General features: G+C 33.5%; 1 protein-coding gene across 2 annotated transcripts; it reads left to right on the top strand.

Annotated features, from left to right (window-relative positions):
- The first annotated feature begins 320 nt into the window (after positions 1 to 320).
- LOC131026009 (uncharacterized) lies at positions 321 to 10,074 on the top strand. 2 transcript variants are annotated; one of them, XM_057955791.1, is made up of 14 exons: positions 321 to 921; positions 2,416 to 2,490; positions 2,580 to 2,687; positions 3,546 to 3,578; positions 3,667 to 3,756; positions 4,514 to 4,639; positions 5,202 to 5,345; positions 6,559 to 6,969; positions 7,236 to 7,370; positions 8,108 to 8,326; positions 8,474 to 8,749; positions 8,851 to 8,985; positions 9,277 to 9,582; positions 9,677 to 10,074. In XM_057955791.1, the coding sequence occupies exons 1-14, from the start codon at positions 733 to 735 to the stop codon at positions 9,896 to 9,898; spliced, it is 2,469 nt and encodes an 822-aa protein (XP_057811774.1). In that variant the 5' UTR covers positions 321 to 732; the 3' UTR covers positions 9,899 to 10,074. The 2 variants fall into 2 exon arrangements, with proteins under 2 accessions (XP_057811774.1, XP_057811779.1); XM_057955796.1 differs by lacking the exon at positions 2,580 to 2,687.
- The last annotated feature ends 7,293 nt before the right edge of the window (positions 10,075 to 17,367 follow it).

A 17,367-nucleotide genomic window follows, 5' to 3' on the forward strand; every position in this document is an offset into this window, starting at 1 on the left:
ATTTAAATTACACTGTGTCATCCGGCGAGCCACGTCACATTTCTGATGACCGAAAAATAGATGCAGGATATATTTGATAAAACCCTTATACTTTGAGAGTTTAGAGAGCATTTCAAAACTTTCAGGGTATTTTTAATAAAACGAGAATAGTTCAAGGTTTAATATGATATTTACCCTTTTTTTAATTGCGTGATATTTGATACTACAATTTTACACATAAATCTATTACGGCAACACATAAAAATCCTAAATATAGCACGGTTGTAATAGAACGGCTATTTCGTATTAAATCCGAAATAAGAATACCATTACTTTGAAATCCACCTTCAACAACCTTTCTTTTGCTGCCGCTGTTTCTTCTTAGTTCTTAACTAAATTTTCTCTCACTTTAACCATCACCATTACTTTTCAGCTCTGCTGCTCAATGTTATATATAAAAATCAATACTTTTTCTTTTTGCCCTTTGGATTTTGAGCAAATGATTTGCAGCTACTTTACTCTCAGTTGCCAAAGATGAACAAAATTGCACTAAGCGCTGAATTCTTGATGGGCCCAATTTTTCTTTCCCTCTTTCTAACGGTATAATCATTGTTTAACTAAGGAGTTGAGGGGGCAAAAAAGAAAAGAAAAAAGAATCGTTTCTGCTTCTGGGCAACCCTCGAGATTCTTGATCTTTCAAAATCATGATCAGTTTTGGAGGAAAGTGAGAGTCTTTATTCTGCATATTGACGTATGGGAAGAACAAAGAAGAAATTGTTTGACGTGAAGGGGGCGGTGGAGTCATGGTACAAGTTGCTGGAGCAGCAACCGCTGCTTCCGTTTGTTGTACCTCTGCTGCTGTTCCTTTGGGCTGTGGAGAAGTGGTTTTTCTCTCTGTCAAATTGGGTGCTTCTTGGTTGTGCTGTTTGGGCAACAATTCAGGTAGTTGTCGATGATCGGGATTGTCTTGTTTTCATGTGATTATAGTTGTGGATCATGTATTGTTATGAAATCTTGTTTGATTCTGTGGAAATATATGTTGTGGTGTTGATAATGTCTTTATGGTTGCAGCAAAAACTGTTGTTGGTCAACTGTATTTATTTAGCTTGAATTGATGACAGGGGCTTAGTAGTTAGTTTAGTTTACCTTCGTTCCTCTGGGATGGACTTAGATCACTGCCTCGATTAATTGATGTGCGAACAAGGGGAATTTGCCGATAGAGACACTAACATCGTGTTGTAAGGAAGAAACATAGTTGAGTTTTCTGTAACAAGTTAAGCACTAGAAGGAAGGAAAGTTGTTAAGATTAAGGCCAGCAGAAATCATGCCTTTCTGTACTTGGCTTTGATCTGCAATTGGCATGTGGCACGGGACGCTTTAATTATGTTTCTTATTTAGGATCACTTGTCTTGAAAGTTTAATTTTTTTTCTTAGGAAAGATGTAAATGTATTTGGTGCTGTTCTCAAGACAGGACCACTTCAACTTTGATGAAAGATTGATAGATGGTGGGAAGAATTCTAAAATGTTCCCAATTTTGTGACTCATTGGGGTTGAAAAGTATGAAATTCTCATGGTGGGCATGCATATGTACATGTCCTGTTGTTCTCGAGATCAAGTGCAAAAGAATATGTCTAGAAATAAGTTATTGCAGCCAATATTGGGCAGGAGTGTGTTTAACTATTTATTTCAATGTGTTGAGCCTGATTGAATTTGCTTCATCTTTGAACACAAATTTCGGCAGAAGTCATATTTATTGATGATGCCCAAACAAGTCATTATAACTAAAATTTGGAAACAACTAGGGTATTTTCTATTTTGTGTAATTAATTCAATATGCCTTAATTTGATGGTAAATTGTTAAACTTGGATCAAGTATCAAAGGATAGTATCTGTTTATGAATATTTCTGACAAAGAAGAAAATGGTACCTGATGTGTTGGGTATTTTGCCTAGAAAGTTTATAATTTTTGCACTGTTGTCTAGTTAGTTAACCCATAACTTTCGTTTATAAACATTTAGATGAAGGAAATTATGGCAGGGAGACTTCTTTTCTTCCAGTAGTGTTGTCATATTCAGATCACATGGACTTTCAAGTAAATGGGAAACCTGACAAAAAACAAAAACGAAAAACCAGCTGAGTGACACTGCCAAATGCCAATTATCATTCTATTCAAATTGAAAATTAGGAAAAGATTCGTCTCATAAATGTGAACATTATCTCAAATCTTATAGTACTACTTGTTATTTGTATTCTCTGTAGAAGAAAATGAAGTTAGAAATGGTTACTAAAAGTGAAATTTTAATCTGACAGATAAATTGAAATCCGGTGTGTTTCATATTTATGTGAGTTTGATCATTTATGCAGAAATTACAATATAAGTAGAGCATATTTAGATGGCCATATCATTTGCTGACTGGTATTTTGTTTCCTCACAGTATGGAAGTTATCAGCAACGAAACATTGTAGACGACTTGAATAAGAAATGGATGCAAGTAGCACTACATGCTTCAGTATGTACTCACTTTATTTCTAGGATCATATTGTTTTTATTCCTTGTTTTGTACATTATAAAAAATGACTGTTCTTCATATATGTACAGCCAGTAACACCTTTAGAACACTGTGAATGGCTGAACAAGCTATTAATGGAAGTTTGGCTTAACTATATTAACCCAAAGCTTTCTTCACGATTTGCGTCTATAGTCGAGGTAACTATTCTGATCTCCATATTTCTTGTTCTTCAACATTTCCATTCATACACTGTAATTATAGAGGGAGAAAAGAAAAAGGTGGTGTGAAATCCTGAATAATTGTTTGGTTTTTTAATCACTGATTTTTCGTTTATCAGTCTATTTATGCAGCTGCTGATATATGTAACATACATATTTATATGCAAATTATATTCACCAATGACATAACTATTCTATATTATTTGGTTTTGTGCTTGCTCTGTTTTCAACTGGCAAAAATCATTTGCGGACTTTTACACTATGAAATCATAAAACTATAGATATCTATTTCTCCTGCATCTAAAATTATAAACTAATTAAGAGTAGACATGCTGTTTTAGCTTGGGTAAAACATGCTGAAGTTGTGGAAGTAGTGTTAAATATTTATATCAGACAGGATTTGACAGATTTTATCAATTACTAAACCAGAACTTTTTTCTTCAACTGCAACCTGTCCGTTCATGTGAATCCTCGTCTTTCTCCCATTTCCTAGAATAACTGGTGTTTCTATCACAACAATCTTGCATCTCTTACTCTAGGATATGAGCCATTTCCTATTCATCTTGCGGAGAAATAGTTTTCGTTTGCTCCAATCGAACTATTTTATGTGTTACTTCATTCACGATTCCAGATTTTCTGTGGTCAGGAATGGTTCATTACATGATTTCCATGGCATTATTGTACATTGATATAGAACTTATTGTCCTTTCCAAAATTATATATTTATATACAAATCTGCTCCTGCACCATTAGTACACCTAATGCACCTACACATCTTTAGATATAGAGAAGAGTTGTTACGTATCTATTACTTATTAACTTGTAATAATTACACAGAGGCGCTTGAAGCATCGGAAATCAAGGCTAATTGTAAGTCCCAAATCTCTATTTTTATCATGTGAAGAAATAATTTTCTATCATGTCGGTATTAATATAATGAAACATTACACATATTTAGGAAAGGATTGAGTTACAAGGATTTTCTCTTGGCTCTCGTCCTCCTTTACTTGGGCTGCAGGGTACCTGTTGGGCAACATCAGGTGATCAGGTTTGACATTATTTACTTATTAAATGCAAATATTGCTTCCATTTGTAAAATAGAAGAGTTCTAATAAGCTACAATTTTTTTTTAATAAACTGAAGGGTTTTCATCTCATGAACACTAAAACCTCAAGATATGATGCTGTTGTGTGGCTTGTGCCTAATAGATTGCTCATTCTCAACCTTTTCTGAATTGTAATTTTGTTTATATAAAAATTGTGATGACTAAAAGTTGTTTACAGAAACGCTTTTAAGGGAAAAAATAAACAAAATTTACTGTTTTGAAGATAGAACTGTCTGGACTATACTTCTATTTCCTTCAATGATCAGAAGAAACTAACATTAACTAATAAATGAGTCACGAGCATGCAAATTCCCTGTAATGCGCTGAGAACATGGATTGGTAGTTAGTATAATTGGTGACGTCTTTCCCGGTTTTCGCATGCAATAGTGTGGAAAAAAATCTCTCATATTATCACTAGGTGGGACTTGGAAAATTCTTGCAAATATTGTTCAGCATGATAATGAAAGATAGGGAGTGGTAATCCTCATCCGTACACAAACAGATATGTTATTCAATCATTAATCATATATAGTGAAATCAAGTTTTAATCTTCTATAAAACTTTTATTACCAGTAATTCTTTGAACTCAAATATTTTAGCATAGTTTTATATAACTGATCTTCCTAATCCAGTTTCTCTCTCTCTCTCTCTCTCTCTCTCTCTCACTCGCATGTATACCTTATAATTTTGCATGAAGCAGCGAATCTTGCGCTGTAGTTTTGACTGGGACTCAGATGACGTAAATATACTGTTGTCGGCTAAGTTAGCCATGCCTTTAATGGGGACAGCTCGAATTGTTGTAAACAGCATCCACGTCAAGGGCAATGTACGCATCAATCTTGTTCTCTTTTTTCTTAGTATTTTCTGTATCAGTTCTTGTTTGTGATTACAATCATCTGATTTATTTCTTGCATTGATTTTTAAAGGATATCTGTTACAATACTTTCTGTTGTGTTCTGCTCTTAATTTTTTTCCCGGATACCATGAAGAACCTATAGAGAACAACTTGATGAACCTTATAGCCATTGTAAGGCTGGTAGATTAAGGAACTTCATTCAATTTGGTCTTGCACAAGTTATGCATTTTATGTTAAACACAGGTGATGTTTAGATGGAGTAGTTTGTCAATTAAATATTAATTACGAATTTCCTGGCACGTTGTCAATGATTGAATTATGTCACTCTTTTTCCTGTATCCTCTTCTTTCTTGTCTATCAGCTCTGAAGGGAAGAGGAAGTCGATGTAATTGTTTACCTAAAATATATAACGATCTAAGTAATTGTTGCAAACAATTCTGACAATACTAAGGATCCATATTTTCTTGTCCTATTTCCTATTTGGTAGAGAACATTGTCCTCTGAAAAATATTGTGACATTTGCATTTTGCAGCTTCTTTTCATGCCAATATTAGAAGGAAAAGCGATAGCATACTGCTTTGTGTCGACTCCTGAGGTCAGACTTGGCGTGGCTTTCGGAAGTGGTGGAAGCCAGTCTCTACCAGCAACAGAGCTTCCAGGTGTTTCTTCATGGCTGGTATGTATTGTGATTTTTCACCAATGTTGTCTATGATGAAATATCTTGAAACTCGAGACTGTTATGTTGCCCACGAGATATAGATAGGGTTTTCTAAAATTTAAACATGTCACCAATGCGAGAGCAGAGCTGAAAAAGATTTAACGATCTTCTAAAATTTCAACATTTACTACAAAACTTGTATCATATAGAATCCCTCTCTGCTAGTTGCATGTAAGCAACACCGAACACTGATCGAGGTAGACAAGGCACTAGACTCCAACTAGTTGACTCATGCTGGAAAAATAATCTTATGGAAAATAAATTGTCATGATCTTTGAATTAACAAATAATCTTGCTTTTACTCTTTTTTAGCTCTAAATCTATCAATCTCCTTGTAGTTGTAGGCTTTCAATCTCACGCCAGTTCAATATGAACTCATTATTAAGCTTACGGTGCAGATGAATGGCCTATAAAACGACCACCGGCACCAAACCTTTGGAATCCTTTTATGTAATGGCAACTGATGTGGTTTTTGACAGTTATGGCAAATTGCTGAATCTAATTTAACTTCACATCTTGATTAGAGCTTCATTATACTTCTGTCCAAGTTTCTAAAATTACTAGAAAGCGTCGTATGGATCAAACACTTTTCCTCTTGTAATAGTTATGGAAAATCACATAGTATAAATTAGCTTCACATCTTGATTAATGTGCCTTTCGTTTCTCTTCTATGTTTCTAAAAATACTAGACAACACAGCGTTTCTGAAAACATTTAGTTAATACTCCCTCCATCTCGGAATAGTATGCACTTTTAGCCATTTTGGTACGTCCCACAAAAGTGTGCACATTCCATTTTTAGACACTACCCCACTACAAAGTACAAACCCTTTATTTTTTATTCCCACTTTCTCAACTTATTCACAACTTTACCACACATGGCCCGCCACAAACCCTTATTTTTTATTCCCACTATCATAACACAACAAAAGTGAGTCTCTTTCTCCACTCACAACACACTCACCTAACATTTGTTAAAACCCGCCGGAGCTTGGTGTGCACACTATTTCGGGACGGAGGGAGGGAGTATTAGCTAAAGACTCAAAGTTGGTAAAGGATGCATAATTTATTTAGAGCTGAATGTCGTTACCACTCCGTTTCATCATAAGAATTATAACATGTCATATTGTATTTTCAGCACATTTTAAACGTGGAACATATACTGTTTTTAAGGTCAAACTAGCTACTGAGACATTGAATAAGAGGATGGTTGAGCCCCGTCGTCAGTGTCTTGCTTTGCCACCAGAAGACTTGCACAAGAAAGCTGTCGGTGGTATATTATATGTAACTGTGCTCTCGGCTAGCAAGCTTTCGGGTCATAACTTGAAGGGCAATGGTTCCTCGAAGCAATTCAACTGTTCAAATCCAGATGCCCCCATTGAAACCAAAGAGCTTCAGACATTTGTAGAGATAGAACTCGAGGAACTAACCAGGAAAACAGAAGTAAGAGCAGGATCTTCTCCTAAGTGGGACACAACATTCAATCTAATCCTGCATGAAAATGCAGGAATTCTTAAATTTCATCTCTATCAACGCACGCCTGGAAGTATAAAGTATGACTATCTTACTTGCTGTGAAGTTAAGGTATGTTTATTCTAACCTAGTAATCTCTAATTCTTGTTTTGTGATGTGGATTTAGAGTTATTAGTAGTTGGTTCAAATTTTGTTTCAGATAACTGATAAATAGTTCCATACTGTTCAAATGCAAAACAATACTATCATATTTATACTCATTGGTTCTCAATCGGATTATCAAATTTTTCTGATTGGTTATATGTCTCAAGTATGCTTAGTTTTGGGTTCTCGGCACCTTGATGGAGAACTTTATACAAACCTTTGCAACAATGCAGATTAGATACGTTCAAGATGATTCTACCATATTTTGGGCCATCGGAGATAATAACAGTGTGATTGCTAAACATGCTGACGGTTGTGGAAAAGAAATTGAGATGACACTTCCGTTTGAGGGGGTTAATTTAGGAGAGGTATTTTCTGAACTAACGAACTAATAGTTCATCAAGATTGTCGAGGTACAGGGATTATTTTTTCAGTTTTTCCACCTCATTTAGATGCGTCATCATCTCATCTGTTTGCGGGATGATGCAGAAACTAAGTCCACGTTTGATTGGGTGTTTTTAGAGGTTGGAAAGGGATTCAATTAATTCAATCTATTACTTGTTGTTTGGTTTGAGTAATGATTTAACCATTACCCTTACTTGAGGGTAACTCAATCACCCAATTTATTACCCCTCAAAATAAAGGGAAAACAAAAGAAAGGGAATCCCTTACTAATGATTCTTTTCCATTGTTTAACCAAACACTCAATAAAAGTAATGGTCATTGTTACCATTCCACTCCTTTATTTGATTCCATTCCCTTCTCTTCTTCTACTTGAACCAAACGAGCACTAAGACTTCTGTTTCGGCTGTACTTTTATAGTCATCTAGAGTCTAGACTATGATGTTTAGAGGATAATGTCTGGTGACGGCCGTTCATGACATATGAAGAAGTTCTACAGTTACATGTGATAAAAAGATGAAAATAGAATGTTTCACTGCTAAAATTTGTCTGGTCCAAAGTCTTGCTTGATGCTATCCGATAAATTGTGTCACAGACTCAATAATATTCATAACAAAAACTGACCCCCGTTAACTGATAATTTAGCAGAACAGTAACACTATATTCATCAAGCCATGCGGCATTCCACTAAACTGCCTTGCAGCTTACCGTGAGGCTTGTACTAAAGGAGTGGCTGTTTGCTGATGGTTCACATACCTCGACTAATTTGAGTGCAAGCTCTCGTCATTCACTTAGTAGTTCATCGAACTATTTTTCCACAACCGGGAGGAAAATTTGTGTTACTGTGGTCGAGGGCAAGGACCTCCTCGTGAAGGACAAAATCGGGAAATCTGACCCCTACGTTAAACTGCAGTATGGCAAGGTACGTATCTCCTCTTACTATGTTGCTGCAGCCATGTAACATGTTGTCTTCGTTCTAAGTTCTCATTTCAATATTATTAAATAGTGAACTTTTTAGCAGAACACAAACATAACACGGTCTTCTTCGTTGTACGTGTGTCTTCTCCAGGTTGTCCAAAGAACAAAACCCGCCCCACATTCTCCGAATCCTACTTGGAATCAGAAGTTTGAATTCGACGAAATAGGAGGCGGGGAATACTTGAAGATAAAATGCTTTACTGAGGAAACACTTGGTGATGAGAGCATTGGCAGTGCACGTGTGAATTTGGAAGGACTTGTGGAAGGTTCTATAAGAGATGTGTACATTCCCCTCGAAAAAGTCAATTCTGGAGAGCTGCGACTTCAGATAGAAGCGATAAAAGTTGATGATTTTGAAAATTCAAGGGTATGTATGAATAGCTTTTAGCATATGGTCACTATTTCATTTTAGTTTAGTTAAGACTTGGTGAAAAGCATCCTCTTCATTTTATCTCTTGGTAATGTCAGGGTTCACATGGTCGGAGTAATGGTTGGATTGAACTCGTTCTAATTGAAGCAAGAGATCTCGTCGCTGCTGATCTCCGAGGAACAAGTGATCCCTATGTGAGGATACACTATGGCAACTTGAAGAGAAGTACTAAGGTTAGATGCATTCCAAATTTCAACAGATTTCCTATTTAGATTTTATACTTTGTCCATCTCCAATGACCCCTTAGCCAATACTCGACGCCTACCAGAAATTCGTATCACTCATTATACGAACTTGGTGTTGCTTCTGGATTATATGTTCACAATAATCTTGAAAAGATCCCACCATATTTGGAACTACATAGCACTGATTCAATCACATCTGAAATTGAATGTTCATGATCATCAACGACGGGTTTTCTCCATTTCACTCCGTTCTCACCATACCACGTCATGTCTCTGCAGGTTATGTACAAAACACTGAGTCCAAAATGGCACCAAACCCTGGAATTCCGCGATGATGGAAGCCCGCTCACGCTGCACGTGAAAGATCACAACACCTTATTGCCAACATCCAGCATAGGTGACTGCGTGGTTGAGTATCAGATGTTAGCTCCCAATCAGATGGCCGACAAATGGATACCACTGCAAGGAGTGAAACGCGGGGAGATCCATATCCAAGTCACGAGAAAAGTCCCCGAACTTGAGAAGAAATCAAGCGTGGATGCCGATTCATCCCCTACCAAAGTTCGCCACGAAATCGTAAACCAGGTGAAAACACATACAACTGCCTTCTCTAGGATCATAACTTCTGCTTTTGTTTGATTGAACGCTTAAACCGGAAACGATTCTTGGCTTCTTGTAGATCAAGGAGACGATGATCAAGCTCCGATCGCAGGTCAACGATGACGATTCCGAGGCGGTTTCGAAGTCTCTGAGTGAGCTTGAAAGCCTGCATGAGAGCCAAGAAGAACACTTTATCCGACTTGAAACAGAGCAAATAATGCTGATTGATAAAATAAATGAGCTTGGACAGGAAATCTTCAACTCATCTCCTTCCCTGCTTAGGACTTCTACTATTCCTTGAACAAATTTCATGGGATTTTTCCTCATACAGATTTTATCTCAAAATTGATAAAATCTTTGAGTTAGAGTTAGTGCAATAGTATCATGTGTAACAGTTGGGATACTTCATTCCATATCACCTCTAACATTATGTATTATATTTACTTGAGCATCTTATCTATTTATAGGGATTTCAAAGTCTGGTCCGAAGCCGACGGATTGATCTGAATAAAAGGAGAGTTAGAACTGAAAATTTCTAGATAGAATAAAATTTAGCCTGGTTGGTTTGGTTGGTTTGAATGTAAGATAATCCCAAGGCTAGTCCGAAATTGAATGAGTTGAGCTCGATTAACATCCCTAAAATAGATGACATTGACAGTTTGGATTATACACCGAGATGAGTGTTTGAAGGATTGCTTGATACAGTAAGTTCAAAGTTGCTCGATCGAGCGATGTATGTGGACTTTAAAAAAATAAAAGAATTATTTCATTTTTGGATTTAAGTCTATGTTTTCTTCCTTTACTTTCTAAAATGGCGGTTTTTTTTATGGGTTAATAATCAGACACACGCATATGATTTTTTATTTTTTTTCCTGAGGAATCAGACACGCATATGATGGGAGTATAAATGTATTATAATTCAGCAGGAGTTGTAGCATCTACAATGACGTGAAACACATCCATTCATGGGCTCTGTTGTCTCTCTTATTGTTTAGGGTTAATATATTTGCTTTAAAATAGATCAATTCGTCAATTATCGTTATTTTTTTAATTTTGTACATCAATTCTAAAATTGATATAAAAATATATGAACTTAACAATTGTTGTACTGTTATTTTCAAAAAACAACTGTTGTACTTTTATCATGACTGAGATTGTCGTCCAAAACAAAATTTCTGTGACAGTCCTGATGGCATAACATGAGTGAGTTGGCTTTGACATGATAATGCTCCAATTGAAATGACGTCGTTTTGATTATGAAAATTTATACTATTAAATTAACGGCAATTTTAATTTTTGTGAAACTCTTAATCGTAATAAAATTACAATAATTATTAACTTCATGTATTTGAGTAACAATTTAAAAGTTGGCGTGTAAAACAAAAAAATGGGCCAAAATTAGTGTATTATGTCTATATATGTCATTTAAAACAATTCAATCTAAGAGGAATGCAGGATTTGTACTATATTTAGTGGTCTAATCTGATTGTAATTTCATTAATAAAAATTCAAGAATAAAATAATTTTAAGACTAAACAGTCAAATATATCCCAATTTTTAATTTATTTTTAATTATACCCTAAACTATATCGAGTTTGACCAATTAATGCCTAGCTTGCAAGAAATTATGTAAATCTATTCCAGGACAAAACTTTCGGTACCTGAAAGCTAAGTAGGATCGTCTCAAAATATTGAGATGTTGTCATTACAAAAAATTAAAGGATTTCATTTTTGATAATTAGTCATTTTTGTTTTAAAATCAATTTTATATTGTATCCTTGCATTTCATATTCTCTCATTCAAAAACATATATACAACCTTAATTATATAATATCAATATTAATTTAGCAGCTCGATTGCAAAAAATAAATAATAATAATAATAATAATAATAATAATAATAATAATAATAATAATAATAATAATAATAATAATAATAATAATAATAATAATAATAATCCCTAACTCCGTTCCATTAGGCTTGTCTCATTTCTTTTGGGCACGGTTATTAAGAAGAAGATAATTAATGTAGTAAATTGTGTAAAGACGTGGGCCCATATTATTTATAGTGTAATATCAGTACCAAATATAGAAACATGATAAAATCAATAGGACAATCCAAGAAGAAAAACAGGACAACATAAGGGGAGTAATAAAATTAGCATCTGCATTAACCATGCAATTGAAGATGTAGGCAGCAGCAGCTACCAATAGGAAATAGCTATACGTTAAATTAATGCATGCACTGATGCATGTGAACTGCGTCGGTGATTAGTTAAAACTTAGGATTCCATTTCTGCAATACACTCGAAAATAGAGTAGAATTTTAATGATGCATGCAAAAAATCTCATTTTCTTGTTGACTAAATCAAATATTAAGTTAGCACCATATTCTCATCCAACTATACAAGTAGCTAGTTGGGCTAGTAAAACATGGATTTGAGTGTTTCTCACCTATCCTTTCAAACTGCCATTATTAGCTCACATTTGGCATAGAGTACAATTTGGACTATATCAATATCAAATATCTTAATATTATCATCACATTAGATTTTATATTGAAAATGAACCTTATGGCGCTACGCCGCCTAGATATATATAATTATGGCATAATTTGATTTTTTTTTTTTGGGGGGGAGGTAAGCATATTTCAATAGTATTGTAAAAAGAATATTGCAAAATCATCTATAGACTATAGTAGTGGTTCCCTCCAAACGACATCGTAAATAACAAAGTGGTTCAACCACGTCGTTTAAAAGTTTTAATTGGAACCCTAGTTTACATAGAAATGAAATGAACCGTATAACTTCCAGTGACCAAATTAAATTGGTGGTCAAATTTGTTACAAAATAAAGTTGCAAGGATTTAAATGCAACATTTTAAAATTTTGGGGTTTAATAATTTGCAGTAAGAGTAAAAAGTTTTTCCTGAAGCGACACTCGGATAAATCAAACCTACATAAAAAATCTATTTCGTATGATGAATCATGTGTTACAATAATCTCGTGTAGTTTGCTGTAAAGTGTACTCTGGGTACATCAACGAACGAGTAATAACTATAGTTTATTTTAATTGTGATTAGGTGTAATTCTCATCTATAAAATAAATGATCTACATAGATCAATTGACAAAAAAAAAAAAAAAGCTATTGTGATAAAGCTGAGACATTCAAAGACTCTTTTATGAGTAATTTTGGGTTCAATCTCGCCTACGTGCGGTGTAATTTTTTCACCTTTATTTGGGTAGTTGTCCCATCTGCGTGCGATTATTTTTCCACTTTTATGTGGTGTAGAGGTCCCGTCTGCAAAAAATGTATGAATTCTATGAGAACACGTATGAATTCGTTGTATAAATGTATGAATCGCAAAAACTAAAATTTTTGCTATCTATGAGATTCGAACTCAGGACCATGAATTCATGTAACAAGGTGATGAATCAATCGTAAATCTTGATGATCTAAGGGCTGAAAATGGTCCCTATTTTATATTTTAATAGGTGTTTTTATTTTAGCCCACCCATATATATATATATATATATATATATATAGGGAAATGTTCAAGAAAGAACCACTAAATAAAAGAAGAACGGAGAACCATTTTCAGTCATTCGATCATCAAGATCTACGGTGGATGCATCATCTTGTTGGATGAATGCAGTTCCTGGGTTCGAATCCTGAAGAGAGCAATTTTTTATATTTTTTTTAGTGCATTAATTTTTACAGCGAATTAATGAATTAATTTTTACAGTGGATTCATTAGATTTGATGGTTCTCATATTCTCACAAATAATGTAGTTCTCTCTAGAACCACACCCTATATATATAATAGGAAAAGGTTCAATGGAGAAATCTAAATGTAGAGAGAAAAGTGATACAATCTCGTTCATTGAAATAACTCAATTGGACGCTCAATATTTCACCTAATTACATGCCTCCAGATTTTGATGAACATCAATAATTGTGATGAATATTTCAATAATTTTTGTTGAAAATCTCGTACTACAGGATTCGAATCCCAAATGTTCAATAAAATTATTGGTATGTTCATCAAAATTATTGATTTGTTCAATGTACATTTTTAAATTTCGCAAAAAAATAAATAAATAATCTCTCCATAGAACCTAATCATATATATATATATATATATATATATATATATATATATATATATATTAAGACACATATTATTATAATTGTATTATAGTGGATGTCTGCAACATGTCATTAACCGAGGAGCTAGCTCTCAATGTCAAGATTGACGAGTTGGCACTTATTTTTCAAGACAAATATAATGATCACATTGAAGGTTGGAGAAAAAAAAAAAAGGAAAAGAGTTTGTATAATTAGATGCCCAAATCCAAATCTTTCCAAACATAATAGTCCACACAAACTCAAATTGCACCAAACTGACCCCTCCAATGGTCCAACAAAACCCTAAAATCCCTATACGAAAATGACAAAACGAAGTTGATTGAAGTTCATTTGTACATACGTACACTTGGTGCACGAAACATTTCCCAACATTAATCATAACTCAATGTATATTCTCAACAATTTTTCCAAATAAATTTCCGATCACATCCAAATTAATAAGAAAAATAAATGATGGAAAATCAAACTTTTTTTTCTTCATGTTTATGCATGTACTACATAGTGGTAGTATGTGTGTGTGTGTGTGGAGAATGGTTTAAATTAAAACATTCTTTATTATTAGAGAGTGAATACTACATGTTGTATATATATAGGAAGATCGAGGAGGAATGGAGTAGCCATGAACACTAGCTAGAGTGCAAAATATATGGTGAAGGTCATATTCATAGGCCGAATTATTAGTTGGGGATGAATACAATTGAGTACTCAATTGCAACAAGAATAAATAATGCCCATTTTAAACGGTCTTGCATGTATCCATTACCTTGCTGAACCTAGATAATGATGCCTTTACATCAACATATATTTTATCAACACAAATTCATATTTATGAATTTCCTCATCTCATCATATTTGCGATATAACTTAATCAAAAGCTCACCTTGTGACTCTTACCAAAAAAAAAAAAAAAAAGCTCACCTTGTGACAATAATGGAAGACATTATTATTTCCGAAAGCCGAGTTCGAGAGGTTACACAAAAGTGCAATTAATGAGTACATATAACTAATTGCCTCTGTGAAATAATTAATTAAGTAGTCTCATATTCATCTATCTAAAATGAAATAATCCCCCATTAATTATCTGTAAATTATGTAATTAATATGGTCTCTGTCTTCCTTTCCACTTGAGATTAAAGGCTCATCTTTAATGACGACGTTTCATCTTCACAAGTAAGTTGAAAATTCCAAATCACATTTTTTTCTTAAAATCTGCTCAACTACTTAAATAGAATTTACTCTTTTTTTTCGTTGAAAAGTCAACAATATTAGTATATCACAAAATCTTGGGTACACCTGAGTGTACCATACAATCGGATTGATCCATACCCAGAATAATAGTCTTATGTATATGGGTTGAGTCAGGATATGGGTTCAATCAGGGTGTGGGTCAAAGTTTAAGTGAAGGTATAACCCGGTTGTACGGTACACCTGGGTGTACCCAAGACCACCTCTTAGTATATAAGTATAGCATTTACTTTTCATCCATTGATTCCACTTGCACACAATTTGCACCCTCTTGGTGAAGGCTGCTGCGCTTGTTGCTCATCAAATGTATCATAAATTAAAAATCAAAGGGTTAATTGGCCATAAAATACTGAACTTTCATCCAATTCTGATTTTGTACACAAATTTTGAACGGTGGCGTCATAATTACTAAGCTTTTGATTTTATCTGGTTTTGCTACTAATCCAAATTTCGGCCAAGCTAATATATAATATGGCGTGCCAATTTTGACGTAGCGTATTTATTCTTGCGTGACAATTAGTTGGTAAAATAATAGTTTTTTATTTAATTTCTTATCAATAAAAAAAGAGCACAAAGCAAATAACTCAAATTGTCAATAATTCAATATATCAAATCAAATAATAGTGTTTTTTTAATTGAATTAATTAATTGAATAAATTCAATAATAGTAAGGGGATTCTTCGAATTTAGGTGTGTCAGCCAAAGAACATTTTAATTATCAATAACTTAATATATAAAAAAATTATTTAGCTAAGTACTAAAGTTTATTAAATTTCATTATTTAAAGATTAATTTTTTTTATAAACTATATATATTTATACTATTTGAATGACTTCTATTTTGTATATTGGAGAAATCAGTTGTGTAATAGTGAACTAGAAAAAAATTGATTTAAACTTGAGAATTAAAAAATACTATTATTTGATTTGATATATTAAGTTATTGACAATTTGGGTTATTTGCTTTGTGTTCTTTTTTTTATTAATAAGAAATTAACAGTTGGTACGTCACGTCAAATATTGGTACGTCATATTAGCCTGATATTTGACCAGAATTTGGATTAGTAGCAAAATCAGATAAAATCTAAAGTTTAGTAATTATCACGCTACAATTCAAAATTTGTGTGCAAAACCAGAATTGGACGAAAGTTCAGTATTTCATGGACACCTAACCCAAAATCAAAATATTCTTTCACTTCGTAGAATCCAATTAAATGGATCAATGACATCAAAGGAAGATAAATATATTATCAAGCTCTCAAGTGACTTTCGTATTCCATTTGGCTCCTTCATTTTTATTAAGTATCAATCCTTTGAAATAATTAATTAATTGATGATCAACGTCATTCGAATTCGTATATTATCCGGCATAAACATCACTCCCACAATAACAAGAAAATTACAACACAAATGATAGAATTCCAATTCTCATGTCAAATCAATTCGGCCAACTAACACATCAATAACCAAAATAAAAGTGAATTCGTCTTTCTATGCCACTTTTTTTTTACATAATATCAATTTCATTGACGTAGATGAAAACATATCAATCAGCATTTTTTTGTCTTTGATAATTAACCAAATCCAAGCTATAGCCAACAGTATTTCAACGGTACCTTCAAATTGTCAACCAAACATCGAAAGCTAGTAACTGACCAACAAAGTTTATGTGGTGTAAAGTTGTGTGTGATAGGTTCTTTAGATTTAATTTGCGTCAAATTACAAAATTTTGATGGGGGGAATCTGAAGTCCATGGTTTGGGGTTTTCCTCGAAGCTTTCTTTCGATTTCGTCTTCGGATGTCCGTCAAAAGAGTATATTTATCGGGAAATTGATGCTAAGAAGTTGGTTTCGTGACATCGATGTTGGATTCAAAAATTAATTTGAGAGCTTTTGTATATTCAATTCCAGCTACGATCGAATCAGTCAGAAAGTTGACTTTATATCTAGGGATGGCAATGGATCCTGGATCCGGTCCAGATCCTTTTTACAGGATCTGGACCTTGTAAAAAATGGATCCGATGGATCTGGACCGGATCTGGATTACTCTTAAGATTTGCGGATCTGGATCTGGAGCAAAAGTTTAGAGACCCAGATCCGATCCAGATCCGCCCACGGATCCGGTTATATATAAAAAATATATATTTTATTTTATTTTTATCAAACTCTACCTTAAAGATCTATTACTAATCTAAACATCTATTTTCATAAATAATGTATATAATTCTATTAAAAATAATATTTTATTTTATCTTAATTTAAATTTTAGTTTTTGTTATTATTATTATTATTATTATTATTATTATTATTATTATTATTATTATTATTATTATTATTATTATTATTATTATTATTATTATTATTATATCTCTTATTTAT

The sequence above is a fragment of the Salvia miltiorrhiza genome, chromosome 1 (genome assembly GCF_028751815.1).
Source record: "Salvia miltiorrhiza cultivar Shanhuang (shh) chromosome 1, IMPLAD_Smil_shh, whole genome shotgun sequence".
NCBI classification, from domain to species: Eukaryota; Viridiplantae; Streptophyta; class Magnoliopsida; order Lamiales; family Lamiaceae; genus Salvia; species Salvia miltiorrhiza.

What these genes read in the sequence shown, in the direction of transcription:
- LOC131026009 (XM_057955791.1), top strand. Translation starts at nt 733, where the DNA reads ATGGGAAGAACAAAGAAGAAATTGTTTGACGTGAAGGGGGCGGTGGAG. An exon ending in GCATCCACGTCAAGGGCAAT is followed by an intron (nt 4,640 to 5,201) that starts GTACGCATCAAT and finishes TGCATTTTGCAG; the next exon opens with CTTCTTTTCATGCCAATATT. An exon ending in ATGATTTTGAAAATTCAAGG is followed by an intron (nt 8,750 to 8,850) that starts GTATGTATGAAT and finishes TGGTAATGTCAG; the next exon opens with GGTTCACATGGTCGGAGTAA.